Source organism: Alosa alosa, chromosome 7 (assembly GCF_017589495.1).
Source record: "Alosa alosa isolate M-15738 ecotype Scorff River chromosome 7, AALO_Geno_1.1, whole genome shotgun sequence".
Classification (NCBI taxonomy): domain Eukaryota; kingdom Metazoa; phylum Chordata; class Actinopteri; order Clupeiformes; family Clupeidae; genus Alosa; species Alosa alosa.
In genome coordinates this window covers 14,636,762-14,664,543 of record NC_063195.1, presented here as the reverse complement: position 1 = coordinate 14,664,543, position 27,782 = coordinate 14,636,762, and the positions used below count along the sequence as shown (strand labels likewise).

The 27,782-nt window shown below is 39.3% G+C and overlaps 1 protein-coding gene and 3 long non-coding RNA genes across 4 annotated transcripts; 3 read left to right on the top strand and 1 right to left on the bottom strand.

Annotated features, from left to right (window-relative positions):
- The first annotated feature begins 1,331 nt into the window (after positions 1-1,331).
- LOC125297953 (adhesion G protein-coupled receptor E3-like) lies at positions 1,332-7,029 on the top strand. Its single transcript, XM_048248535.1, has 10 exons — positions 1,332-1,393; positions 1,540-1,653; positions 2,070-2,251; positions 3,154-3,315; positions 3,754-3,960; positions 4,364-4,596; positions 4,892-4,958; positions 5,533-5,624; positions 6,160-6,322; positions 6,582-7,029. Exons 2-10 carry the CDS (start codon positions 1,614-1,616, stop codon positions 6,714-6,716), a joined length of 1,281 nt encoding a protein of 426 aa, XP_048104492.1. The 5' UTR covers positions 1,332-1,393; positions 1,540-1,613; the 3' UTR covers positions 6,717-7,029.
- A 566-nt stretch (positions 7,030-7,595) lies between these two features.
- Positions 7,596-27,342, top strand: LOC125297992. The gene is made up of 3 exons (XR_007194139.1): positions 7,596-8,153; positions 11,742-11,897; positions 27,225-27,342. It is a non-coding gene; the product is annotated as an uncharacterized LOC125297992 (long non-coding RNA).
- Positions 14,628-16,416, top strand: LOC125297990. The gene is made up of 3 exons (XR_007194137.1): positions 14,628-14,841; positions 15,464-15,576; positions 16,261-16,416. It is a non-coding gene; the product is annotated as an uncharacterized LOC125297990 (long non-coding RNA).
- On the bottom strand, positions 16,578-17,831 carry LOC125297991. The gene is made up of 2 exons (XR_007194138.1): positions 17,712-17,831; positions 16,578-16,872 (listed from the first exon to the last, which is right to left on the bottom strand). It is a non-coding gene; the product is annotated as an uncharacterized LOC125297991 (long non-coding RNA).
- Positions 27,343-27,782: the final 440 nt, after the last annotated feature.

The following is a 27,782-nucleotide window of genomic DNA, read 5'->3' as shown; positions in this document are numbered from 1 at the left end:
CAACAGACAGTGACCTTACTGCTGGACCGGTTGGCGGACGATGATCACAGCCGCCCAGTGCTCCACCGGAACAGCGTGCTGGACTCCATGAAGAAGCTTGTGTCCCAGCTGGTGACCGGCCCTCTCGCCTGGAGAAATGCCAACTTCACCAGCAACCCCACAGGTGGGCACCCCACTCAGTATGTTAGCACAGGTGTGCACCCCACTCAGTACAGTATGTCGGCACAGGTGTGCACCCCACTCAGTATGTCGGCACAGGTGGGCACCCCACTCAGTATGTTGGCACAGGTGGGCACCCCACTCAGTATGTTAGCACAGGTGTGCACCCCACTCAGTACAGTATGTCGGCACAGGTGGGCACCCCACTCAGTATGTTGGCACAGGTGTGCACCCCACTCAGTATGTTAGTACAGGTGTGCACCCCACTCAGTACAGTATGTCGGCACAGGTGTGCACCCCACTCAGTACAGTATGTTGGCACAGGTGGGCACCCCACTCAGTATGTTGGCACAGGTGTGCACCCCACTCAGTATGTTGGCACAGGTGTGCACCCTAATCTATGAAGCCCATAAGGGGACATAAGCACAAAAAAAATCTAAAGTTTAGTTTCATGTGGGCATGCCACAGTCAGCAACAAGCTCCTGTTCATTAGATGGGCAAGGATGGCATCAAAGGAAGGAGGGAAACAATATAATGGTGACGACTTTCAAGCAAAGCAGCAATGTTCTAATAATGAAGACTTAGATTAAATATAGTACAACTAACTCCTGTACTGTAGTCATTTCTCTAGCTGTCACTCCAGTATGCCCTATAGGCTACATCAATATACAGCAGGCTTTCATGTGCGCACACTAAAGTTTTGCGTGCTCAAACAAAAAAAGTTTTGGGTGAGCACCTGAAACTTTCATGTGTGCATGCAAAACTTTCATGTGCGCACATGAAAGTTTTGTGTGAGCACATGAACTTTATATATTGTTTTGCTCATGTCCCCTTAGTTCGGGACTCCGCACCAATCAGTATGATAATATAAGGAAACGTAAACAAGGTTGTTGTCCCTGAAAACAATTATTTCTAAAAACAAAGTGATTTGGGGAAACTCTGGTTTCACATTTGCATGTAAACAGGGGAAAACAAACTGTTTGCATTGTGACATGTAAACAGGGGAAAACAAACTGTTTGCATTGTGACATGTAAACAGGGGAAAACAAACTGTTTGCATTGTGACATGGAAACAGGGGAAAACAAACTGTTTGCATTGTGACATGTAAACAGGGGAAAACAAACTGTTTGCATTGTGACATGTTGTTCCCTCCTTTGTTTGAAATCTCTGATTGGCTACCCATTTGCTTGAGGGGTTCAAGACACTGTTCCCCAGGAGGAGGATTTGGCCTTGGTATCGAAAAAAAAAAGTCCATTGAAATAAATGACAGTCAAAATGACCCTTCTTATTCTAATATTTCCATGATGTGTAGGCAGCACGCCCACACAGGTCCCATTCAGTCCTGACTTATCCTCCCTCTTCCCTCATTGTAATTTCAGAGGTGCAGATCCTCTCTGTCGAACCAAATGATGATCTGAAAGGACCGTCTGTACTGAGGACATCAGGCGTTTCAATGGACATCAACCTCCTGGGAGTTGCCAGGAACAATGATGGTACTAATGATCTCCCAAATCAATGGAATTAACTCAAATGTCTTGTCGCCACATTGGAGCTGTATTACATTAAATACACCAAATATTCATACTTTAATTTGTGTCACAAATATGCTATAGATAATGTACTCATATAGCTAAGAAAGTGGAACTACGATGTGAAGCATTGTGGCTTGCTTTAGACCTACTCAAACTTAATCGGGCAAAACTTGACAGTCAAACATCTGATGGATGTGTTTTAAATGTACAAACCCTTTTTGTCGTCTAGTGGGCAATTCCACTATTGTGTTGGCGTTATGAATGTGACAGTTTTACGTGGAATTGCCCTAGTACCCCATATCATAATATTGAATATGTGTCATTTGTTTAAAAGAGATATTATATATCTCTAACGTTTATACTGTGTAATGTTGTAGGCATGGCGACAGTGGTGTTTATGGCGTATAGTCACATGATGAACGTCCTGGATGCCAGCTTCTTCCGCACGAGGAGGAACACCACTAAGACCATGATGTCCAGAGTGGTGTCCGCCACACTGCTTGGTACAGTGAACACCACACTGCCCAGTCCTGTTCAGTTCACGTTTGAACACATCACCGTGAGTGCAGCACTTATTTTCCTCAAAAAGCCTTTTATTTATTTATTTATTTATTCATTTTATTATTTATATAAAACCTATACATACATCTACCAACTCCATTTTATTGATTATTTAAGAGTAAAGCAGAAATAGACTTAGAGATAGACAATAGGCTCTGAGACATCAATGCCAATGTCAAACCTCAGTGCCTTAGTAATATTTTCCTGTTTTAAAGGAGATATGTATGGTTTTTGTAATTGATGTTGTTGTTATTTAAAGCACCCAAAATGGCCTAGAAGTGAATGTGAAGCATTAACAGTTTTCACATGATGTAAAACATACACGCTCTGTGTTGCTTGGAAACCGTTCTCCTTATTGTGAGTCAGTGAATGAAAAAAAGATTGAAGATGTTATGTTAAGGTTAAAGAGCTGCATTGTGTTGCGTTACTGTACACACATGGTGCTTAGATAGGAGCCATAGTGGTACAGTGGATGATATAGTCATATTTTTGATCATGTGAAATTTGTTTGTCATTCTGATCAAATTATTAACATTTTGTGTTGTCTGTTTACATGGGGTTCCATTCCGATCAGATACTCTCAATCACTTTAGAATATTTGATTAGAAAAGCCGTTGGTGGTTTGCTTTTGCTTGATAAGCTACAGCGGGCAATCGAATTGACCAAATATGTCGGAATACATCGGAATAAGAACGGAAAACATCACCTCTATCGTTCCGATTAAATTTATAATCGGATTGGCATTTTTATTCCGATCAAGGTGTTCATAATATGAAGTGTCATTTCTATTCTGATTGAGCCATTATTCCGATTCTAATTGGAATAAAAGTGTCCATGTAAACTGACCGATTGAAAAAGTGAAGTTAGAGGACGTCTCTGTTTTGGCCTGGTTGACGACAGGCCTCAGAACACAGAGGGAAGCCCTCCTGCGTGTACTGGAACGTCAGTGCCTGGATTGAGGACGGCTGCCACGTCAGTGAGATCAACCCCACACACACAGTCTGCTCCTGTGACCACCTCTCCACCTTCGCCCTGATCATGCAGACAGTCGATACATTCCTGGTGAGTTTTTTATATTGTTTTTCACTATGTTATCCACCATGTTTGCTTCATGAGTAGTCATTACATAGTCTCTAGAGACAAGGGTTATTTTAAGTTACTGTATGCAAAGGATGTATATTTAAACACCTGGAAAAGCTGACCGTTAATAACCTTCACTGTATTAACTCCATTGACCAGCATGCTTTGTGTTCATGTTGTGAAATGATATTCTGATGGACACCAATCAAATGTCTTTGTTTGTTTTGCTTTTATTTGAATTGTATAAGCATCCAATGATTTTTGATTATTTGATTATGATTACACGAAACTGCGTGGAATCTGAAGGTTCCATCTCCTCAGTGAGGAGAAAGCTTGTCAGTCCCAGTTTGCCCTTAGATGCTATAATTGTCCCTTTGGGGGATCTGTAGGTTTTCTATGCTATCTGACTTTTTTCCCCAGAGTGATCCAATCTTGGACATTCTGAACACCATCTTGGTGCTGATCGGCCTGGTGTTCCTCACCCTGGCCGTAATGACTTTTGCCCTCTGTCGCTGGAACCCCAGGGTGTCCAACGTGTCTCGTCTCAACCTCTGTGTGTGTCTGCTGCTGGCTCATCCCCTCTTCCTGCTCACCCAGAGCTTCCTCCACCTCATCTGGCCACATGAGGTGCATTTCTTACTGCCACCTTCACTTCCGATTGTTGAACATTTGAGGTTTAACATAATGCATTTTCACTTCAGATGATTGGGTCATTGCAGGTTCAATTGGATTGTTGTAGGGTTAACTAGTGTTAATTAAGTGTTAATTAAGTGTTAATTAGTTACATTTCAGTTTTATCTGGGGCATCACTTTGTTCACTACTGCACAGTCATATAATCATTTAGTGTAAGAACTGCAACGGTACATACTATTTAATCTTAGTGACATTTAGCTTTGATACTTAACAAAAGGCTTGTAGCTTCATGACAGTTTCATTCTTTAATTTGAAGACGTTAAAATCTTAGTGGAAAACCTACTGTCACTCTCTCTCTCTCTCTCTCTCTCTCTCTCTCTATCTATCTATCTCTAGGTGTTGTGTAAGCTGTTGGCTGGAGTCCTGCATTTCCTCTTTCTGTGCTGTTTTGTGTGGATGTCCATAGAGGCTGTGCTGCTCTTCCTGTCTGTACGGAAGCTCAAGCAGGTCAAACCTAGTGAGGGGGTGGGGCCACACTGCGCAGCTCTCTACCTGATTGGCTATGGGGTTCCCCTCTTCATTGTGGCTGTGTCTGCAGGTGTAATGCCAGAGGGATATGGAAGCCTGCAGTAAGTGGCCTAGTATGCGGCATTACAAATTAATAGAGAGTGGGATTTTGAAACAAAAGCATTATATCATAGCTATATACTGTAATGCAATTATTCTGAAGGTAGTGGCTACACGACACCATATACCATAAGGTGACATTAAGATTCTTTTAAAAAGCAATATGGAAGCTTGTGTTGTCCCTGCCAGTTGAAAAAAAAACAGATACTCAGAAACTCAAACCGCAATACTAGTTATGACTTTAAAATGTCTTTGAACTACACACAACTTTGTTTATTTGTTTGTTTGTGTGTGCAGGTGTTGGCTGAGCACTAAGGCAGGCTTCATCTGGAGTTTCCTTGGCCCTGTGGCCTTCATTCTCACAGTAAGTAGGACATGGTCATCAGGGTTGTCTTTAGGCTGATTTAGTATTAGGGCAATTCCATGGAAAATTATTTTTTTTGTAACATCCATAACACCAATAAAATGTGATGGTATAGTATGATGTGAATGATTGCATGACATTTTAACATTTGCTATTTTTGGCTGAAAAATGTACATGAGAAAAAATGCACAAAAAATGAATGTTATCATTCACATCATACAAACGCCAAGGCATTTCACTGGCGTTATGGATGTGATAACAAGTCCAAAAGGCCATTTTCCATGGAATTGCCCATTAGCTGTTTCAATATGTTCAAGATACTTTGAAATGAAAATAAATTGGACTAGCGTAATGCTCTACAAAATTACTTTTTTTTTTTTTTAATTATTATTATTTATTTTGTCCCCAAATTACCATTAGCTCAATGTTGTTTTCTGTCCCACCGGAAATGCTAGGGTCTATTTGTAATTTATTTGAGAATTTGATCATGTTGTGATTCCTTGTTATTGCTGTGGAATCTATGGAAACAGTATGACAGTAAGATACTTCCTTCTCCTTCTCCTCGCCTTTTCAGGGAAATATAGTGCTCTTCTTCATCATCCTCCTCACCCTCTTCTTCACTCTCAGGGGGGCGCAGAGTGCAGGGTCAAAGGTCAAATACACCAGGTGAGATACGATCAGCCTTACTGTACACACACACAGCTGAGGAAACACACACAGCTGAATGGATGCTGAAAGACACTGGGCCTGTGCATGACTTCCATTCAAATTTCTAGGAAATCTTTGATAAGCAGGCAGGCATTTACATTTTGATGTGTTTGGCATGGTTTGAAGCACTCTAAAATCTTAATCTTCTATGTGTTTGCCATGAGTTGAAGCACTGACATGTCATAATTTCAATGTGTTTGGCATGGGTTGCAGCACTGTAAAATCTTGATTTTGATGTGTTTGGCATGATTTGTAGCACTGTTAAATCTTGAAAACATTTCAATGTTTTGTTTCTTGAATTGCTGGATCAAACGTATAACCATAAAGAAAGGAGCTCTTTGCATAAATTGATTTTATTGCACACGTGATGCTTTTTGGCATGACCAAGTGAAAAAGCCAAGTGACCCATGTACTCACTACAAGCTACGTTACACAGCAGCCAGCATGGTAAACAAACAAAAAAAATGTCAAACTCGTTTGTGTGTCAATGCAGGATCCTGGCAATTAAGCTCCTGTTCCAGTTTTTCTTCCTTGGCTGCCCATGGGTGCTGGGGTTCTTCGTAAGGTCGGGCCCAGCAGTGGAGGTTCTCTTTGTGATGTTGAACTCCCAGCAGGGAACCTTCATCTTTCTGGTCCACTGTGCCCTCAACAACGAGGTGAGAACTGGACCTCAAGAGTTCACTCACCATTGGGTGTGTTTTTGGGGGGCGGATAGGCCTGTAGGTGGAAGTTTGTTTTGTTTTGTGTACGATGTGGACCCCTTTGCACACAAAGACACACACACACACACACGCACAAACAATATTCTTGTGATTAAAATACTGACACAACTAGCTGCATATAAAATACTGACATAACCAGCTGCATATAAATATAAATATGTGTGTGTGTGTGTGTGTGTGTGTGTGTGCCCAGGTCCGGCTCCAGTACCGGAGCTGGTTGCAGGGCTTCCTCCGCCACAGGGAGTCGTCCGCCTTCACCTCCTCCACCACTGTGTCTCCGACCTCCAAAGACGGACAAGCTTCCGGCGTCCAAGACACTCCCATATAGAAGCTTCCGGCGTCCAAGACACTCCCATATAGACTGTCCTTGTTGCCCCTCTCTCTCTCTCTCTCTCTCTCTCTGTCTTTTGTGTCCCCCTGCTCTTTCTCTCCTCTCTATCGGGCACATTTGCTGTGAAATTATGGGATATTACATATGTTTTCTGAACCTATACTTTCATTCATTTAGAGGTTCATTCACATGGAAAATAAAGCATGCTCATTATGTTGATAGATGGATGAATGAATTGGTCTGATTTTGACAGTCTGTCTGTAGAATTGTCCTAAAATTATCTGAGTGTCTGAATGTCAAAAATCCTAATCTTTTCAATTATTTACATATTATTATTACTTTTGTTATTATTATTGTTATGGTTCTGGTAGACACTTTTGTCCAAAGCAACATACAAATAACAACAATACAATAGTTGAATTTAACAGTAAACAATTAAAAATTATGGTACACTACACCAAACAGCAATAATAAACAGCAATGTAAATTCAAGCGATAGCCTAATGAAAATAAATAAATGCTATATACAAACCATAACGCATAAGAAACGCTTAAGCTTAATAAACTAAGTGCATGTTGAACAGATATGCCTTTAGACCCCTTTTGAAAGACCCAAAACTATCACTATGGTTGTTATGAAGAAGAAGTAAAAGATGAAAGGCTTATTTCTGCATAACTGTATAACATTTTGGAGGTCTACAGTATGATACTAAAATAAATTTAAATAAGTATATATACTCATTTGATCCCGTGAGGGAAATTTGGTCTCTGCATTTATCCCAATCACTAATCCCGGCGCAGTGAGCTGCCTGCAACAACAGCGGTGCAGCGGGGGAGTAAGGGGTTAGGTGCCTTGCTCAAGGGCACTTCAGCCGTGCCTACTGGTCGGGGTTCGAACCGGCAACCCTCCGGTTACAAGTCCGAAGAGCTAACCAGTAAGCCACAGCTGCCCCTGATGATCCAATGCTCCACATATGATCCAATGCTCCACATAGCCTACCTTAGTCAAACATACACAGCAGTGGATTTCATTCCAGAATATATCAAACTTGTTGCTAGGGCAATAGGGATTGTGATGTCAAGATGTCAGTAGGCTTCTAATGGCATCTAGGAAGGGATTGGAACTCTGCTGAAACTCAACGGGGTGTTTCAGTCTGTTGGGAGAACCGGTTTCTTTTGAGCGATGTGTCTGTGTCTCATTATTGTAGTGGCAGCATGGTACTTCATCTCACAGAGTGCAGGTGCCAGCCCTCTCTCACCACTAAGAAGTGTTGGCACCCAGAGGACGATGTGAACGAGTGCGTCCGGAATCCCCGCATCTGCGGAGACGAGCACGCCATCTGCACAAACAGACGCAGAGGATTTCTTTGCGAGTGTCCAGACAGTTTCATCCCATTAGTATAAATTGGAGAGTCAACGTTACCATCTGTAAAGGTAGGCTAAAATGAGAACACTCACAAAATAAAGTTAGCTTGTGTTTCAATCTAACCAACACTATTCGTTTAATGAGCACATTTGTTACAAATGTAATTGGTGATGTAATTGGTGATGAAACTCATGAGATGATTTTATATTTGTGATAGCCTGATATATTGCCTAAATATTAAAACACGATTGTTTTGCAAAATGTTATCAACTATTAAAAGAGGACACAGAATTGAAGGCAAAATAAAGAGTGTGTTGCACCTGGTCTCCATCAAGATTTTTTTTTTCATGCTCACCACCTTTTTTTCTCTTACAGAATTAGACAAGGTATTTTATATTTTATATATTTATAATATCCGATTTTTTTTTTTTTTTTTTTTTCGCATGTCCAAATTCAAGGATTCCCGGGACACTGTAAGACCGGGGTACACGAAACTTGGTGGGCATGTAACCCCACATGGATAGCATGGAACCTCCTTTTTTCGTTTTGATCTGTAGCCCCCCCGCTGGACTGGACCCCCGAAAGGAGGGTAGGGCAGACACAGTTTTCTGTGAATATCTCGAGAACCGTAGGGTTTAGGAGAACCATTTTTTTTTGTATGTTGATCTCAAAGGGCCATGTCAACCCATTCCATAACCACTCATTTCATGTATATAGCCACCTAGTTAAACACAAAAAGTAAAAATGAGGTGTTGTAATCGCAGGTATCTGTGACCTAACATAGTCAAAACTGCACTAAATTGGAAGTGTAGGATCATTATGACACCCTCTGAATGCACGCCAAGTTTCGTGGAATTCCGTTCATGGGGGCCACACAATAAATTAATTTATGTTACTATACACCAACTGGCCTGTAGGTGGCCGGAGACAGTTTTCTGTGAATATCTCGAGAACCATAGGGCCTAGGAGGTCCACCTTTTTTTTTTGTATGTTGGTCTTAAGGGGCATGTCAACCTATCCCATTACCACTTATTTCATGTATAGCGCCACCTAGTTAAAAATTAAAAAGCAAAACGTTAGGTGTTTTCATCACAATATCTCTGGCTGACATGGTCAAAACTGCACGAAATTGAAAGTGTAGGATCATTATGACACCCTCCGAATGCATGCCAAGTTTCGTGGACTTTCGTTCATGGGGGCCTTACAATAAAATAATTTATGTGTACATTTAGTGACCGTGACACCAACAAGGATTCCGGGACACTGAAAGACCGGGGTACACGAAACTTGGTGGGCATGTAACCCCACATGGATAGCATGGAACCATCGCTTTTCGTTTTGATCTGTAGCCCCCCTGCTGGACTGGACCCCCCGAAAGGAGGGTAGGGCAAACACAGTTTTCTGTGAATATCTTGAGAACCGTAGGGCCTAGGATGACCAATTTTTTGCGTATGTTTGCCTCCAGGGGTCATGTAAACCCATTCCATATGCACACATGTGAATAAACAGATACACACGCACACACATACATTCACAGTAATCCTACGTATGACACATACACATACTCACACAGTAGACATATATACGCATGCATGCACATGCACACACACAGGCACATAAAACAGGCAAACACACAAGCACATGCCCATGTACACACACACACACACACATAAACATAAACATGTACACGCACACATGCACACAATTCAAGAATTTCTCAGAATTATGAACAGGCAAGATGGGGGTGGGGTTGTCTAAAATGAATTTTACATGTGAAATCTATGAACTAATCATGTTTTGGTACTTGTTGTCTAGCAGATACCAGTGAAAATTGAGTGTGCACAATGCAATTTAGTGATAGAATCAAATATGCCTTTCAGCAAGATTTATTTTTGTGGAAAAAATGTGCTGGACTGGGCGGCGGTCATATTTTGTACCGTTCTGTGGTACATCAGTTATTGTTGTCTGTGTTTAATGTTCAATGTAGCTCCCATGAATGCAAGACAAATTCCCTCCAGGGCAGTAGGTTCATTCATAGCTTTGTACAGGTTAGAGTAACCTACTCAGTATGACAGCCTGCAATTTCAATCCTAATACACATCACTATAGTCTACCTCCTCCACACTGACCAGAAGAAGAATCGCTTGCCATATTAAAAATAAATAAATAAAAGTAGCTCTAGCTCTTGTGTCTGAATAGCCGGCTTCAGACCATCTATTTGAGGGCCACCTGGTGATACTAGCAGGCTACAAGCCTCAAAGCCCCGCTCTAGCACCAAGTGGCCCAATGTTTAGGGTGGGCCAGAAATCAGGTGCTAGTAGCACCAATATAGACCCCAAGTGGCACCAGTTAGCACCCGCACCTGAGGTGTGAAAGCAATTAGCCCCCTGGCACGGCCTGGCCTAGCTCGCTTTGGCTTGACGGTCTGAAGGCGGCTATTGTGGGCTCGAGGAGCAGAAACAGAAAGAAAATGTTTTGAACAGAAAAACAAAACAAACAAAAAAAACACAATTTTTTGTTTTTTTCTGTTTTGGTTTGGAAACGATAAAGAATAATGATAAATGTGCTTGAGTGTGATGATGATGAATGATGAAGTGCTTGAGATGGTCAAGAACATAACATCCGAGGAGAGACTACCACTGAAGGTTGGTCTAGGGCTGTCACCGATGTTCACAAGACCACCTGGACATCACCATTGGTATAAAGATAAATGCATTTAGCTGATGTGTTTATGTACCTAAATAAGCGCATATATAATGAAAAGGAATAAGTAAATAGCAAGACACACGTGAACATCAACAACATAATTATAACGCAAGAACATACCATCTGAGTAGAGACTACCACTGAAGGTTGGTCTAGGGCTGTCTCAGTCCCAGTGTGCTCCAGAGACTTGTGTGGTGGTGTAATAAAAGAATGAAGTTGTAGGTTCTACTCCTGGCTGCTACTGTTATGCTCCTGAGCAAAGCACTTCTAACCCTGAGTTTGGTCTGTAAGTTGCTTTTGGTATAAGGATCAGACATTAACTGATGTGTTTGTGTACAGTAGGCCTATACCTAAATATGTGGATAAAAGGGATAAGTAAGACACATGTGAGTGTGGCATATTCTGCATAAACTGAAGAAAGTCTGAGGCCGAGTTATTATAAGCAGCGCTGGTGCTGCATGGGTCATATTGTCAAACTTACTTTCTTTTTTCCCCCACTGATTTTTGGTTGACCATTCCTGGGACACTGAAACACCAAAGCAATTGTGTGCTAATGTTTTGTGATGTGAAGGTTCAAAGTTGAAATGAATTTGTATCACTACTACATTGTTTAGATGTACACCAAATTATGTGAAATTGCAGTACACATTTCACCATCTCAAGAAATACATGTGTCAATGTCTTGTGATGTAAAGGTTCAACTTTATGAAGTTAGACATGCTGAATCACTGCCTCAATCTTTGTGTGCACGCCAAATTTTGAGCAATTCCATCCATTGGTGGGGCTGCAACTTACACTCTTTAAAATGTTCCTGCATTGCAAGTACATAATTTAGGTGTCACCAAAGTGGAGATGCGTAGGCGTGGTATCGTATCGAAGTCATAAATTTGGCACTGTGACAACACTCAGTTCCTACTGTGTATTTCTTCTCTCTCCCTCCCGATATGCAGACGGTCTCCTTGCTGCTGGATATGTTGGGAGACGACGATAAGCAGCGCTCGGTGAAGCACAGAGACGACGTCCTCCGGCCAGGAAGAAGCTGGTGGCCAAGCTGGTGGAGCGCACCTCCACCCAAAGCTCCATGAGCTTCACCACCAACAGCACCGGTGAGGGCGCGACTGCTGTTGTACATACAGGCTAAATGAATAGAGACGCAAGCTAGATAATAAAGGAAGAAATATACTGTATATAAATAAGGGACCAATTTATTATTTTAAAACATACTATTACTATTTTATTAAGTGTGCTTGCAAAGCAGCACACTTATTGTTCTTCTTAAGTTTTATTATTATTATTTTTCCCGTCTCCCTAATTTTTTGTCAGCCCTAGCACCTAGGCCCTTTGAGACAGAGACACCGTTCCAACTTTAAAACGTCCGGTCAGTACCGGTGTAAGTTGGTCGCGAAGATGACGTCAAATTTGGTCCGAACGCCACGAAACTTGACATACATTATCCTTGGACCAAGCCTCACAAATGTTAGCGGAAGGATTTTTGATTTTCGAAAAGCTGCGTTTGTCCGTCACAGCCAAACTAAATCGGGCGGCTAAGTTCAAACAGGAAGTCGCCCATATCTCAGGAACACTGTCACATATCGATACCAAATTTTGTATATGAACTGGGGACTCCAGTGTGAGGGTGCATAGACAAAAAAAAAAGAAATATTCCATAAGTTTCCATCATTTGGCAAACCACCCACGGGCATTTGGTAACTCACACCATTCACCTTCTATCACAATGCCTTCAATGTATGCACAATGTCTCAGAGCAGACACAATGTCTCCAGGCAACCTTGCCCAATCATGAAATCCTTGCTCTGCCATGGGATAGTATGGACTTACGAACTGAAATAGCTAAGAGAACAGTAGCTATATATAGCTTACATAATAGAGTTGTTTTCACATTGACGGTAATCAAATTAAATTTTTCATTATTGTTACATATCATGATGGGAGAGTATTATTAAAAATGTTACAAGTATGCAAATGCATATGTTTACGGCCATTTAGGTTTTACTGTGTTGTTTTGTTGTAAAGACATGCAAGGCATTCTGGGCCGTAATGAACAGTGGTCGGCAGCACTCCATAGGCTACGTATTAATATGAATAGGTATTTCTGTAAACCTAGGGATAATAAACAGCTATCTCTGTTACAAAAACGAGCTGGTAATCGCTCATTGAAGAGGGTACTATGATAAAAAGATTGTTTTCCTAAAAGCATGGAGTTGACGAAAGAATAAACAATCAATGTCACGCTAATGTTAAATAGCCTAGAACTATCTGAACGCTTAGGTGGCAACGTTGTATTACATTTCACTAGTGTAGCCTACTTGAAATACGGTGTGAGATTCCCAAGTAAGGAAGGTGCAAATATTATGTAATTTATCATGGGAAATTATTGGAAATGTTATTTTGTTTATTCTAATTGCAAACCACACACATCCATTCGAATCACACGCATTACACATTTAATACTGAAAGACTATCATTTCGTTTATTTGATGTTGCCTTAGCAACACAGCCTTCAGAGCAAAGATTCTAGAACAGGGCGTCAGAGAGAGACGTTTTGAGTTTGTGGCCAAGAACCTAAAATATCGGTTTCCATGTGCTGGATGGTGTGCGTCCTTTATGAAAAAAGTAAGTGTTTTATACAGTTAACGTTACAGACATAATGAGTCATGTTGTAGTGGTCAACATAAATGTGCCCCTTCTGTTATTAGAATGCTAAGCGGAGAAGCATGCTAAGCAGAGATTTAGTATCATTAATTCCTTGTGTGGCTAGCTATAGGGAGGAGGAGATGTAGCAAAGATTGTTAAGGTGGAGCAAGATGTTTCATCAGGAGCCACTTCCGGGAACCCGGATCGCACGAGGGGGGGGTCAAAATCCCCCTTTATGCAGAGCAGAGGCAGCGACTGCTCCATTGAAGTCTATGGGCATAGCTCAGAATTTCACCACATATGCTAAGGTCTTGGTTCTATAGAGTTAGGGAATGTGAATTTCGGGCACGTTTTCATGATCCTCAAACCCTTCTGAACATTTCAGGTACATTTTTTAGCATTTTGAGCATTCCAGTCTGGAGAAAATCAACCTTATATCAGGTGTGCGCCGGTTATTTATGCAGCTGCTGTTGGTCGGTTGCAATGTATGGCACAATACGTCATCGACACGCCTCTTTATGCAGACAGGATTCGATCCCTATTTCGCGCCCATAGACATGAACTACGACGAAGTATCTTGCTCCGCCTTAACAATCTTTGGATGTAGTGCTATGTTGCTAATTGGGATTTATGTTATTTAGCGTAATGCCATGGTCATTTGATATGAGATGCTTGCACTCAGAATCTCGTCCACGCGGTAACTTTTTTTACTAACAGTAATTCACGAAGCACTTTAGCCCTAAAAGTAGCACCTACGTCTGTGACGGCTTAAAAGAAGTGGCAAGGACTCCTAACGCGATGTTTTGAAATGCGTCTACTATTGTCTACAGGAGCTTCCAATCACGAGGGAACTTGCATTGTAGGCATAACTCAAGCGGCAACATTCTAATCTGAACGATGAAGCCTACCCGGAAGTTCGAAAAACTGCAATACATCGAAAATCCGCTAGGGACTGGTCCCAAAAGCGAGCAAATGTCCATAGACTCCCATGTTAAAATGTCCGTTTTCACAGCGTAAATACATGTTTTTAAAGCCTGGTCCCATGGACTTTTATTGTACTTTTCGGTAGTTTCCCAGTGCCTGACAACTGTGAGGGGGGTGAATTTTTTTCTAACTCATTAGTTTAGATCACATTTAGATATAAAATATATGAATAATTAAGGGCGTGGTCGGCTTGATTGACGGCTGACGTCGAGGCATACAGCAGCAGACGTTGCCAGCTGAGTGGAAAGTGGAAACCCTGAAACTTTGACGTCTCAGCCATGATTATACACAAAGTTACCACATCCTTTCTGAACATCTTTATTCAAAAAGCTGACATAAAATGGTTTGCTAAGCTATTAATTGAAGCCTACTAACCGACACTTTCAGAAGACTTCGTTCCAGTTTTTTCAGGTAAGTGACATTCATTCCACTACTATTTCACGTAGCACTAGATGTTAGCATTATTTAGCATCGAGTGGGCACTAACGTTAGGCTAGGTTAGCGTCATATCGCCTCAAATAAGTTAATGTCGAAAATGATGACCGAATGGCAGAAGCACACACATACATTTAGTTAACTTGAATAAAGTTAACGTTAGTGAAAACCATTGTGCTCCCTTTATGAGTTAGCTTAATGTTGGTCATACTAGCCAGGTGTGAGTCAATGAACAGACAGCTCTAAAGTTAACGTTAGTTTCACAAAAACATACATTGGGGCAACAAAGCATGTTGTCAAAAAAACCTTTTGTAAACACGCTCTGTTGGAATGCTTAGTCCATTGACAATTTATACAGTCTTTTGGGTTGTCACGTTTAAGATAAAAAAAAAAAAAAAACTTCTTCAAGCATTAGCATTAAAAGGCTTGTTGTCGGCTAGCTGAGGCAAAATTGTGAACCGCTATGAACCATTGACCGTATACTTTGAACATGGAGCTGTGATAACAAGCGATAGTTATAACTGACGTTTGAAACTCTTATTGATGCCATTTATTTGTTAAACACAAATTTGAACGAACACTTCTTGTCTATGCAAAGTTTCCCTGTAGGTAATCCAGACAGGCTGGGTGCTGGAGGGCTCTGGACTCCTAACTTCAATTCTCGTCTGTGCAGTCGACACTCAGAAGCATGACTTCAGCACTGATTCCATGGTACTTTGACATTTTTCATACATTTAATTGGAGCAACCTACTGGTTGTATATTCCAGACATCGTTACCATATACTGAACAAACATGAATGCATTTCAGACATTTAGAGTGGCCTTTTATTTTGAGCAGTCCAGGGCACATCTGTGCAATAACTATCAAAATAATTTATCATTAGCATCTTTTGATAAGTCACACACAGAAAGTAGTTGTATTATGCCTTCAAATCAGCAGGTTTTGGTTGGATACAGATTGCATAATTAAACAATATGGCACCAGTGGCTGGCTACTGTTTGACTGGACCTTGGCCTAACTGTTAATAACTACCTCAATAGGGTGTAGATATGAGCTTACACTGTTTCACTGAAAACACAAAAATAAAAGAAATATTTATTCTACATTACTTTAAATACACCACATTTGTTTTTGCTTATTGCCCGCATAAACAGGGAATGTGCAATAGTTGAATACGCGTGTCCTGTCCCCATTCAGCTAAGTGTTCTGTGAGTTTGTTGTTCATTATAAATATTGGGAGTGAGTCTGCAAATCTTACTTTGTTATATATATTGCCTCCTCAGTCTATGATTGCCACATAAAAAATATATTTTTTTAGCTTAATTTGTGAGCACTTGTTCATAGTTTACAGTAAGTTCAAGAATGTGACATATACCAATATTTCTGTTTTCAGATCTGGAACATTTTGAAATCCTACCAGATGGGGCAGAAGTCATTGAGCAGTGGCAGCTTCTGATTTCAAGGACTTTGTTCACCTTTATTTACAGCATTTGCATCTGTGTCTTTAAAGTGATCTAATATGTATTGACTATGTACTAGCTTAGAACATATTAGTTTTTGTTATTTTAGTTTCACAAATTCAGTGGTTACCTGTAATGCTCAAGATATACAAGTAAAAAAATCACCTTTACTTCTGCATCTGGGTCTTCAATTCAACCTACTGACTGAAGCTGACGGATTTGTATAAATGTTTTTGAAAGCACAGGCAAATTGGTTTGGCATGAGTTTTAATGTAATTCACAGTTCAGAAAAGTTCCATAAACATTTCCAAGTGCAAGTTCATTGCCATCAACAGTAAGTTTGCTTTCTGATATGTAAAGAACAGAAATGGGTTTGGCATAAGTAAAGGGTAGGTGTAACAGTCCATCAATAGACATAAAGTGAAATGTACTGTATAGTCTCAATGGGTTCAATATCACCACACCCCAGCCAAACCACTTCACCTGGACCTCTAGTCCCAGGTTAGAGCCCATGGACCTCCTTGCCGCCTCCTCCCCATGGCGAACTGCCAAAATAGAAAGGTAAACTTTTCATTAGTACCTATATATCTTACAAGATAATGCAAACCAACACTACTTGTTGTAATCAACAAAAGTACAGTTATTGTACAATGCTGTAGTACTATTGTGCGATTTGAAATGGGTCTTCAGTGACAAACTACACTAATATTGGCATTGTTATGCCAAACACCGGACACTAACTGGATTTAACGTTTTGATAATAGCCTGAAAAGAAGGAAATAAGGCAAGCTAACCGAACATGAACGCTGGATCGTGAAATGGCCACCGATGAAAAATTTCAATGTCATCTTAGACCAAGCTACCACTGACAACTTTAGAGCTTATAGCGATTTCAAAACGTGATATTAAGAGTTAATCAAAATGAATTCATGATGTACAAGTTAACTAATACCCTACTACGATTTTGTTATCAATTCACACCACACGTTGACAGAATACAGCGAGCTGGCTGATGTTATCGTAAATTAACTAACGTTACAATGATGGCTGCCACTGAGGATATGAGATGCTAACGTTAATCACAAAACAATAAAGGCAAAGATACATTTTTGTCAGTATGAGTTGCTGAACCTGTAACGCTAAACTGCTAAATTACTCTACGTTATTTTACCGTAACTTCAGCAAGGGAGGGATAGCTAACGTTAGTTTATTTTACCTAGAAGCTAGAATCTGCAAACTCAACTCTTCATTGAGAATGAAGAGTTGAGTTTGCAGATTCTTTTCAACCGTTCACCCGAATACCTTTCAGCATACAAAATTAAAAAGTGTCTGAACATGGCATTAAGAAACATACATGAACTTCACGTTAGCAGATCAAACTTACCAGCAAATTATGTTACAGCAACGTCTGTGCCAGTCCATCTTGTAGGCCTAACGTTACAGATAGCTTAGCTGAGGCTGCTCGGCTGACGACGAGGCGGGTTCACCGGCTTGCTCAGGAGGTGGGCGGGTTAGATTTCCAAAGGTTTTCCAAGATGGCGCCGCCCATACCCCCCATAAACGGCTTCATAACCGTTCTTCAGAAAATCTATGGGTGACGTCACAGACGCTTTGTCCATATTTTTTACAGTCTATGGCATAACTAAGGGATGCAATAACACCACCAACAACCAAAACTAGCCTACTCATTGTCAACATGTACATGAAATGTAACGTTTCATGTGGATCAAATTAAAATGTTTTCTTTGCAAACGTAAGCATAGGCATATGGTGACAGATTAATTTATTAATGCTGCTGTGTGAATCACGGTAAGCGCGAATGAAGTGGCCACTTCTTAATGGGACCCACTGTATGGAAGTGGGATAAGTAAAATAGAGATGTTTTAAATAAGATAAGGTTAATCAGAATTCTACGATATGCCCGCTTGACAACGGCAGAGATAGAACTGGCCTTTGGCCATAGCAACCATCCATTTAGAACGACTGGCCTTCATAGCAACCAAAGATCTGAGCTGTGTTGCAATGTGAGGCAAAGTATAGAAAGGTGATGAAACATACAGAGACAGGTCAAGAAATATAGTGCAATGTAGACAGTAGTATACAGTTGATTTACAGACGGTGGTTTAGAGTAATATGAAGTATTCCTTTATTCTGAGATAGGCTACATCAATAGGCTCTCAAAACAACCCCAGGCTCACAAAACAATCCCAAACAGACATACATGCACTGTATTCCTCGGGCTTCTTCCGACTTATTACAGTGCATGCAAATGCATTGTATTGTTATTCCACGGGCTTCTTCCGACTTATTACAGTGCATGAAAATGCACTGTACTGTTCTTCCTAGGCAACAACTTCTTATTATTATTATTCCGCTTACCACTTTTTCCGTACGCTATTTCTCTTGAACAGTTTAACTTAGAAACTTCATTCAAACTTTGTAACGTGAGGTATTCAAACGGACGAAGCTGCTATGTCTTTTTCAACTTTGAAACTTTTATACTTTTTAAACTATTAAAGAAAAAACGTTTTAAAAATCCCCATAGACTTAACATTGCCGACAGACATCATAATAACGGCCGTTAAGCAATTAGAATCCTATGGCAGGTGTTCAGGCCACCTGGATCAACTGCCAGTCTCAGGCTTTAAGCATACAAACTGGCCCTATTAAGACTACACATCCTGTTCAACTGCTTCCTCTGCCAAAAACTGTTTCAAAATAAAAGTCCTCACTACAACATTTCACTGTTAAACAATTTAACCCTTTAAACTACTGAACTTTTTAACTGTTCAGCCATTGTAACTGTTACTTGTCATCAACTATGACTCCTACCCACTGTAGCTAGTTAGCATTGTTAACATTTTTAGCAAAACTGCTAAAAATGATTAGCTAAGTTAGCTAAGTAACATGGTTAACATAGTTAGCATGTTAGCATTGTTAGCATGCTAGTTAGCATAGTTATCATAACTACTAAAAATGATTAGCTAAGTTAGCTAAGTCGCATGGTTAGTATAGTTAGCATGCTAGTTAGCATAACTACTAAAAATGATTAGCTAGGTTAGCTAAATCACATGATTAGCATAGTTAGCATGTTAGTTAGCATAGTTAGCATAACTACTAAAAATGATAAGCTAGGTTAGCTAAGTCACATGGTTAATATAGTTAGCATTGCTAGCATAGTTAGCATGTTTAGCAAAACTGCTAGAAAATTTTTGCTAAGTTAGCTAAGTAGCATGGTTAGCATAGTTAGCATTGCTAGCACTGCTATAAAACATTAGCTAAGTAGCATGGTTAGCATAGTTAAAAATCTTAGCATAACTGCTAGCAAACATTAGAGCCATTCCAACTTTCAGTTATCGTCAAATATCTACTTATACACAGCCATTAAACTATTTGAATATCAACATTCATTAAACTGCTAGAAAACATTAGCTAAGTTAGCTAAGTAGCATGGTTAGCATGTTAGCATTGCTAAGACTGCTATAAAACATTAGCTAAGTAGCATGGTTATCATAGTTAAAAATCTTAGCATAACTGCTAGCAAACTATAGAGCCATTCCAACTTTCACAAATTATCGCCAAATATCTACCTATACACATTCATTAAACTTCCAGTCTGTCAACAACTTTTAAACTATTTACCTTCAACTTTTAAACGGTCTACTTTTAAACTATCTATTAAACTAGCTGTCTATCAACAACTTTTAAACTATCTACTGGCTATCAACAACTTTTAAACTATCTACATTCAGCTTTTAAACAGTCTACTTTTAAACTATCAACTTTTATTAAGCTATGCAGCCACCATGTCTATCCTAGCATCACCGTAGTAACCATCTCTGTATTATCTATTTTAACTATGATACATGATATTTTACATCACAACTTTAGCATTTTCATGCACTGGTAATTCCTTGGAATTGCATTTCTAGTTATTATTGGTTAAACTTCAACACGTAGCTCTTGCTGCAAATTTTCGTTCTATGACTTTTCATATTTCTACGACTTTTACTTTTTGAGATATTCAATAAAAACTAAACTTTAAAATTCTCCATAGACTTAACATGGCTTTATGACATCATAATAGGCTATTAAGGAAATAGAATGCAATCAACTGCACCTGTGCTCTCTCACTGACTGCCTGCAGCAACTTGAATGGAACCTCTTCCTGTGTGTCCCTCTCCATTCAACTGAATAGCTCACTTCTCATCCTAACTTTCTTTCACTTCTTTTTCTTCACTTTCTCTGACTTTCTCTATCTCTCTATTTCTCCCAATTTCAATAACTTTTAACTATTCTTACTTTTTTTTCACTATTTACACATTGAATAGCATGGTAACCCTATGACCTTATGACCCTAGCAACAGCCTAGCAACCACTTTTATAGCATAGCAACCACTATCATTATCCTAGCAACAGCCTAGGAACCACCTTAAATATCCTAGCAACAACCTAGCAACCACTTTTATAGCATAGCAACCACTAAAATTACCCTAGCAACAGCCTAGCAACCACCTTAAGTACCCTAGCAACAACCTAGCAACCACTTTTATAGCATAGCAACCACTATTATTATCCTAGCAACAGCCTAGCAACCACCTTAAATACCCTAGCAACAACCTAGCAACCACTTTTATAGCATAGCAACCACTATAATTACCCTAGCAACAGTGTAGCAACCACTTAAGTACCCTAGCAACAACCTAGCAACCACCTTAAGTACCCTAGCAACAACCTAGCAACCACTTTTATAGCATAGCAACCACTATAATTACCCTAGCAACAGTCTAGCAACCACTTTATAGCATAGCAACCACTATAAATACCCTAGCAACCAACCCAGCAACAACTTCGCATGCACTGTATTTCTTTCAGGAAATGCTTTTCTAGTTAATATATTAGTATATATATATATATATATATATATATATATATATATATATATATATAATATATATAAATATTAGTCAGACAGTGAAGGGACTGAGACCAAAACTGGCTTATCACATTTATTCCTTTAGGAAATGTTTAAACAAAACATGCCTTCAGGCACTGGCATACATAAAACAGCATCTGCACAAGCAAAATAAAAAGAAGTAGTTGAATGGGCTATATTACATGCATGATTTCTATACCATCACTGTCAGCCCTACTAGCAAGGGAGCCGTGCGACATGGAATGTTCAGGTGCACAGAACGAGTTTATTAATATTCTGAGACTCACTAAACACTCACAGACGTAGACCATACGGAGGTAATGCATAAACATAATGCTAAACAAAATGTATATTAATTTCCTGCTAGACTGAATTGCACTTTCCATGAGCACTAAGCTAAACTACACTGAATGCATGGAAAGTTGCTAGCGGAGTTTACAGCTAGTCACGTTAGACTCGTGTATGAACTCGTGGTCATAATGAAAACATTAATAAATGTTCTCTAAGTTGCTAGAATTGCTACCAAATCCTAACAATACATGTAAAGTAATATAATACAGGTGGTATATCAAAGTTTTCAACGTAAACAACATTTTACAGTTACAAAATTAAAACAAAGTGGAGAGTGCTTTATACAGTCAACCTACCCAATGCAAAGCATACCGCTTCTGATCAGCTATGGCAACAATGCAAGGACAAAACGCAGCAGAGCTGCAGTATACCGTTTCTCCAAAGGGGGCTCTAAAACACCAATCTCAAAAAAGCTGCTTAATTACGGCGAAAATCACATACAAACACTAAACTATATTTCTAACTCTGTTACACCCCTCCCCTGAATTTCACTAAATTCAAGCAGCAACCAAATAGTACTTCCAAAGGCAAAGAGTACACTACTTTCAAACACTAGACAGAGGGTCACCAATTACAGGACAGCCAACCACAAAGGTATCCAATAAGGATGAAGTGGAAGAAGAGGTGTGCAAACTCTCACACAACCAACCACTGGCAGTAGGGTGCCCTATACACCCCACAATACCATAAAGCCATAAACCATAAATTCCATAAATTCTCCACAAAGCTAATCAGAAAAGCTAGATAAATAATAATATGTCATTAACTTTTATATTAGTATATAGTTTGTAAATAAACAGTTAACATTTATATGATGTAAGAAATAACTGTTAATTAGTGCCAAAAAGACATTTAGTTAACTATTAACCAGGGCTTTGAACTGGTTCAAAGAACGAAAACGAAAACCGGGAACTTTTTGTATTTTACAGGGAACAGGAACGAAACCGGAAACGTTATTATTTTTTATGTTCTGGAACAGGAACACTTATTTAAAAATAATGGTAACCGGTTAATACCGGTTTTTATTTCGTTTCTCAAAGTTTTCGTTGCCTAAAAAAAAAAAGTAATTATTTTCCTGCGCACGTTACCATGACGGCTGAGGTTCACTTCCTGTGTGACATCACATCAGACATTCGCTGACTGTATGGAGAGAGAGCGGTGGATTACAAAGTCTCCACTCCACATCTTAAATAAGGGGTAAATTACGATCCATCGTTAATTAAAACGCTCATTCCAAACACAATAACAATAGCTATATTTGTTTAACTCCACGTTAATGATGGACTAGCTTAACATTTGGCTAAATGGTGCCAAAACCTCTGTTTGCCTAATGCACAGGTGGCTTGTTACGGTATGAGTAGGCCTACTGGATGGCCTTTCCCCCCGACAGTTGGAATTTGTTGTTGCCCGAGTGGCATAACCACGTGTCTTAATCATGTTGTTACGTTTGTGACATTTTCTCTTTTAACAATAAACTACACATTTGAAATAATTGTAGGCCTATTTAATTATTAATATTATTAATAATATAATTATTATTATTTAATAATGGTTGTAATATTATTACAGCTGACAGGAACGAAATTAACCGTTCCGGGAACAGTATTTTTTTGTTCTAACCGGTTCGGGAACGTCAATTTATTGGTGGAACTCATAACCGGAAACGTTATAATTCCGTTTCTGTTCGGAACGAACCGATTGAAAAAAAAAATCGGTTCAAAGCCCTGCTATTAACACATATTAATACAATATTAGTTATATCATGGCCTAGGGCAACCAGACAGCGATAGAGGACGGAGGCGTGAAATGTTTTAACAATAACGAGGGTTTATTTTATAAACCACAACGAAAATGAACGATAACACTAGACTAATGTATAAGCAGGTAGTAGTCAGTTCTCAGTAGTGTGGTGCGGGCGTGTGTTGGGTGTAGGAAATGTAGCGTATGCATGTTGCGTGTTAAGGAAATATAAGGATCAAAGGAAATATAAAGTAAATAGAGCAGCGGTAGCCGGCACAGCAAGCAAGGCGCAAAGCGACAGAACAGCGGGACCGAGAGCGAGAAGTAGGCCGTGATCTAGGCGACCCCGCCCACTTCATCAGTTCTAATTGGGGAGACACATGCAGACCATTACAGACAAGGCCTGGCGGCCGTCACAAGTTAATAGATTTGTTAAAATATTAACATACAGATTTTATGCAAACAACTAATATTGAATTAATGATGAAAAAACTATTAACTTGTGCCAAATAGATATTTTAGTAACAATTAACAAATATTAACAAAGGGTTAGGTAATTACTAGTTTTCTATTTATTATGGCACCTTATTATGGAGTGTTACCCCAGATTGGTGTCGGCTACGCTAGAGGACGTTGAGGATGCAAACCCAACAAATCTAATCAAATGCACCCTCCAGCACAACTATGTCAATGGTTCTCTTGCACCCAGATGCTCCGTATGCAACCAAACTGATCGTCGAGCAGCATTTACAGGGTGTTGCGTAGATCTGGAAACGCAGATCTAGAAATGCAGGGAATTATGAAATATTCTTCAACACTTAAGTATTGAAATTTGGGTGAAAGTCCTAATTAAGTGTTGTCCATAATCATACATTCATAAAAAAAAGTAAACAAAAATCAAACAAAAATAGAGATCTTGAAGAAAAATGATCAGTATGGGAAGTTTTTAATGTGGGAAAAGGGCAAGCACCCTAATTAACACGAGTAGAAACGATTTCTAAGCAAAAAATATTGTCCACAGTTGTGCACTTAGCCCTTGTTGCTTTGTATTTTCTCTATTGTAATATAATTGACATGCTTTGGATAAATGTGTCTACTAAATGAATAAATTTAGCCTAATCAAGGAGGCCTGTTCAAGTTATACCTGAATTTGAGTTGTGTGTTTACCATCTGTATACAGTGTACATCTGTATACTGTGTACTGGAACAGCTCCAGATGGGAGGTGAACGGCTGCCATGTTAGCAGAACCAATGTTAGCAGCACACCGTCTGTCTCTGTGAGCACCTCTCCACATCCTCCCTCATCTTGGAAAGATACGGAAAGGTCAGGGGAAAAAAGAGTAATGAAGACCCTGTCAGATTATGCCAAATAGTTGGTACAGTAGTATGTCTGTGTTATCGCTAGCAGTCTCTTTGCAATATCAGTAAGGTAGTCATTAGTAATGCATTAGGATACATTGGCCTAGTTTATGTTGCAAAGTCTTAAGTCTAAAGAAAGCTAATTTAATACAAAATTGATTTGGTAATTTAACACCATGACCAAGACCTTAATCACAATCATTGATAAATCAGCTAAATTGTCCCCCATGTCACACAGTAGACTCTAGTCCATGCTTAAGAACTTTGCTTTTCCACATTTCAATTTATGGTCCATAAAGTTAAAGTTATATAACATTGTACCTGTAAATCTATAAAATGATATATGTAAAAAGTTTGTACATGGTCCACACAGACCAATTTGATTAGTTACCGTATATTATACTATCTTCTGATTGGCTGACAAGGTGGCTAACAACCATAGTAAACTACTAGTTGAATGAACTACGAAGCAGGCCTTGCAACATTGGAATCAATTATACAAAAGCCACCGTAACCACTGTCAGTATCCAAAGAAAGTAGTAAGACAAACTGAACAAGTCGGCTTCTTTTTTAAATTGTACTGCATGTTTCCTTTGCGTACTCTAAATACATGACTATTACGTACATATGTGAGGGGGATAAGCGGACAAACGATATTCGAGGTGTCCTAATAGACAGAATTAATGGACGAGGATAAGAACTCAACGACACAAAGTCGAGTCCAAGTCCATTGGTTCTGTATAACGGGATACCTCAGTGGTAATCCCTTATGTAATATATAGTAGTTACTTAACCCTTAAAGGTGTAGGTTTTTGAACATTCTAAGTTCCGCAACAATTGAAGGTTCTAAAATTCTATGTTGAATTCAATGAACCCAGATATTCTTTAGAACGTTCATTTCCCAACATTCCCGTCACACCGGTATGACGGTACTCCTTTAAGGGATAATCACTATAATTCACATAATCACAACCTGGTCTCATTAGGGAAATGTTCCCCTGGGAACGTTTTGGCAAACCCAGCCAAACGTTCCACCAGACACGTTTCTGAGGTGCAAACTAGCCAGCAACCCAGCGGGGGTGCTAAAGAGAGACGTTTAGACGTTGTTTACTACAGTTAGGTCTGGTCAAACTAAATTGAAGCTTACACAAGATCAGCAGTATTCTTTGGTTAGCAAACCAAAGTTTTGGATTAATAGTTTTGGATAAATAGGATTAATAGTGCCTATAATAGTGCATATTTTTTTACTTAAGGCATTAAGATCAATTTCCAAAAGATGATTTTATATTCCTCTTTTAAGTCAACTTTAGCAGCGGTGCCAATTATTCTGGAGGGTACTGTGTGTGTGTGTGTGTGTGTGTGTGTGTGTGTATGTGTGTGTGTGTGTGTGTGTGTTCAGTTTTAACAGTTTTCCACTTAAGTTAGTATGTGTGTGTTTGTGTTCAGTTTTAACACTTTTCCACTGAAGTTTAATTTCAACATTTTGCTATGTTGTACTTGTTGATTTTGTTTGAAATATTTCTGTTCTCATACATACCTTAACAAACACTGTTGATTTTGTTAAATAAATCAGAGTTGTTAAATCTCTAACAAATCTCTGTCTCTCTCTCGCTCACACACTCTCCACTTGAGCTCAATGTGCTTATGTCTTGTATGACTATCTGCCTTTTTCAGTTCCCTTAATCAACCAAGTGTTTTTATTTAGAATTAGTATAGTATTTTATGGATTAAAACACAGATTTGGATGAACATTAGTCATGATATAATTGCTGTAATTTTTAAATAAAGTAGCCAAAATCACTGTATATATTACATCACTATTGATATTATTACTGTACTTCTAGTTACAGTATGAACCTTAAGTACTGTGATTTAAAATACGGTACACAATTCAATTACTGTATACATTACAGCACTGGTATTAATACTGTAGTTTGTAATTTACAGTATCAGACATAAGTACTGTGATTTCATATACGGTAAGTGTACTGTAGAGTGAAATACAGCAACTTACTGGTTATTTGCTGCCAGCAAGTTGCTGTAAATTTTACGGTAAACTTTTTACAGTGTGGGGTGGATCCACAAATTTCACTTTCACTGGCATTTTGATTGGTCTGTGGTCTGTACTTTCTGATTGCCTAAAGTGTGTCTTTTTGTCTAGTAACTGTAATACTGAGTTCATTTGCAAAAACAGATGAGTGCCATTTTTATGGATTTTCAAAAATATAGTTTTTTATTTGCTTTATTTTGATAAATAATTAAAACCAATTAATTAACAGTATGATTGGAATACACAACAAAATATGGCTTGCTTGATGTTGAATATTTTTTTGCAAACAAACTCTCCCTCATCCCATGTTTATGTTTTATGTAAAGATTCACTGGAAGCATTATGTTTATGTTTATGTTTATGTACAGACTCACTAGATGCATTGGGTTTGTGTTTATGTGTAGACTCACTGGATGTGTTGGGTTTATGTTTATGACCCCTGCTGCATATCTACCTTTTAGATACAGACTCACTGGTTGAGTTGTGGGAAGAGGTCGTCTGCACCAGCTCCTGCTAATGTTATCTACGCTGATGAGCCAACCGCGGTAGAAGACAACACCACACCCCTTTCCATCGAACAGTTCCCTTAAACAGATGGAGGAGCAGGATTCTCTTTCTCAAGCACACATAAAACAAAGAAACAAAGATAAAAAAAAGATTTTCCTGTTGATAGAGAAACATTATCTAAGTCAATGGGCCTACATCTCTACTATCAACTGTTATGTGTAGAGGCCAACACCACACAAACACACCTCTCCACATCACTCACCTTACACCTTTAGGCTGTTTAAACATGAGCATGATTCTCTTTTTCAACGACAAATAAAATACAGAAACAACAAAGATTCAAAATGATGAACAAAAAAAGATTGCATGCAGCCATGGTAACCTACTCCTGAGATTGTAAGAAAATGTATTATGACAGACTCCCTGTCTCAGGTTCACTTTCAATGTCATCTGAGTAACTTATTATAAACTAGATGTACCCAGGGCCGGAGTGGGGCCACTTTTCAGCCCGG

Excerpts from the sequence above, each read along its gene's own strand:
- LOC125297953 (XM_048248535.1), top strand. The coding sequence starts at position 1,614 with ATGGACATCAACCTCCTGGGAGTTGCCAGGAACAATGATG. Across the intron at positions 4,959-5,532 it reads CTGTGGCCTTCATTCTCACA|GGAAATATAGTGCTCTTCTT; the intron begins GTAAGTAGGACA and ends TCGCCTTTTCAG. Across the intron at positions 6,323-6,581 it reads ACTGTGCCCTCAACAACGAG|GTCCGGCTCCAGTACCGGAG; the intron begins GTGAGAACTGGA and ends GTGTGTGCCCAG.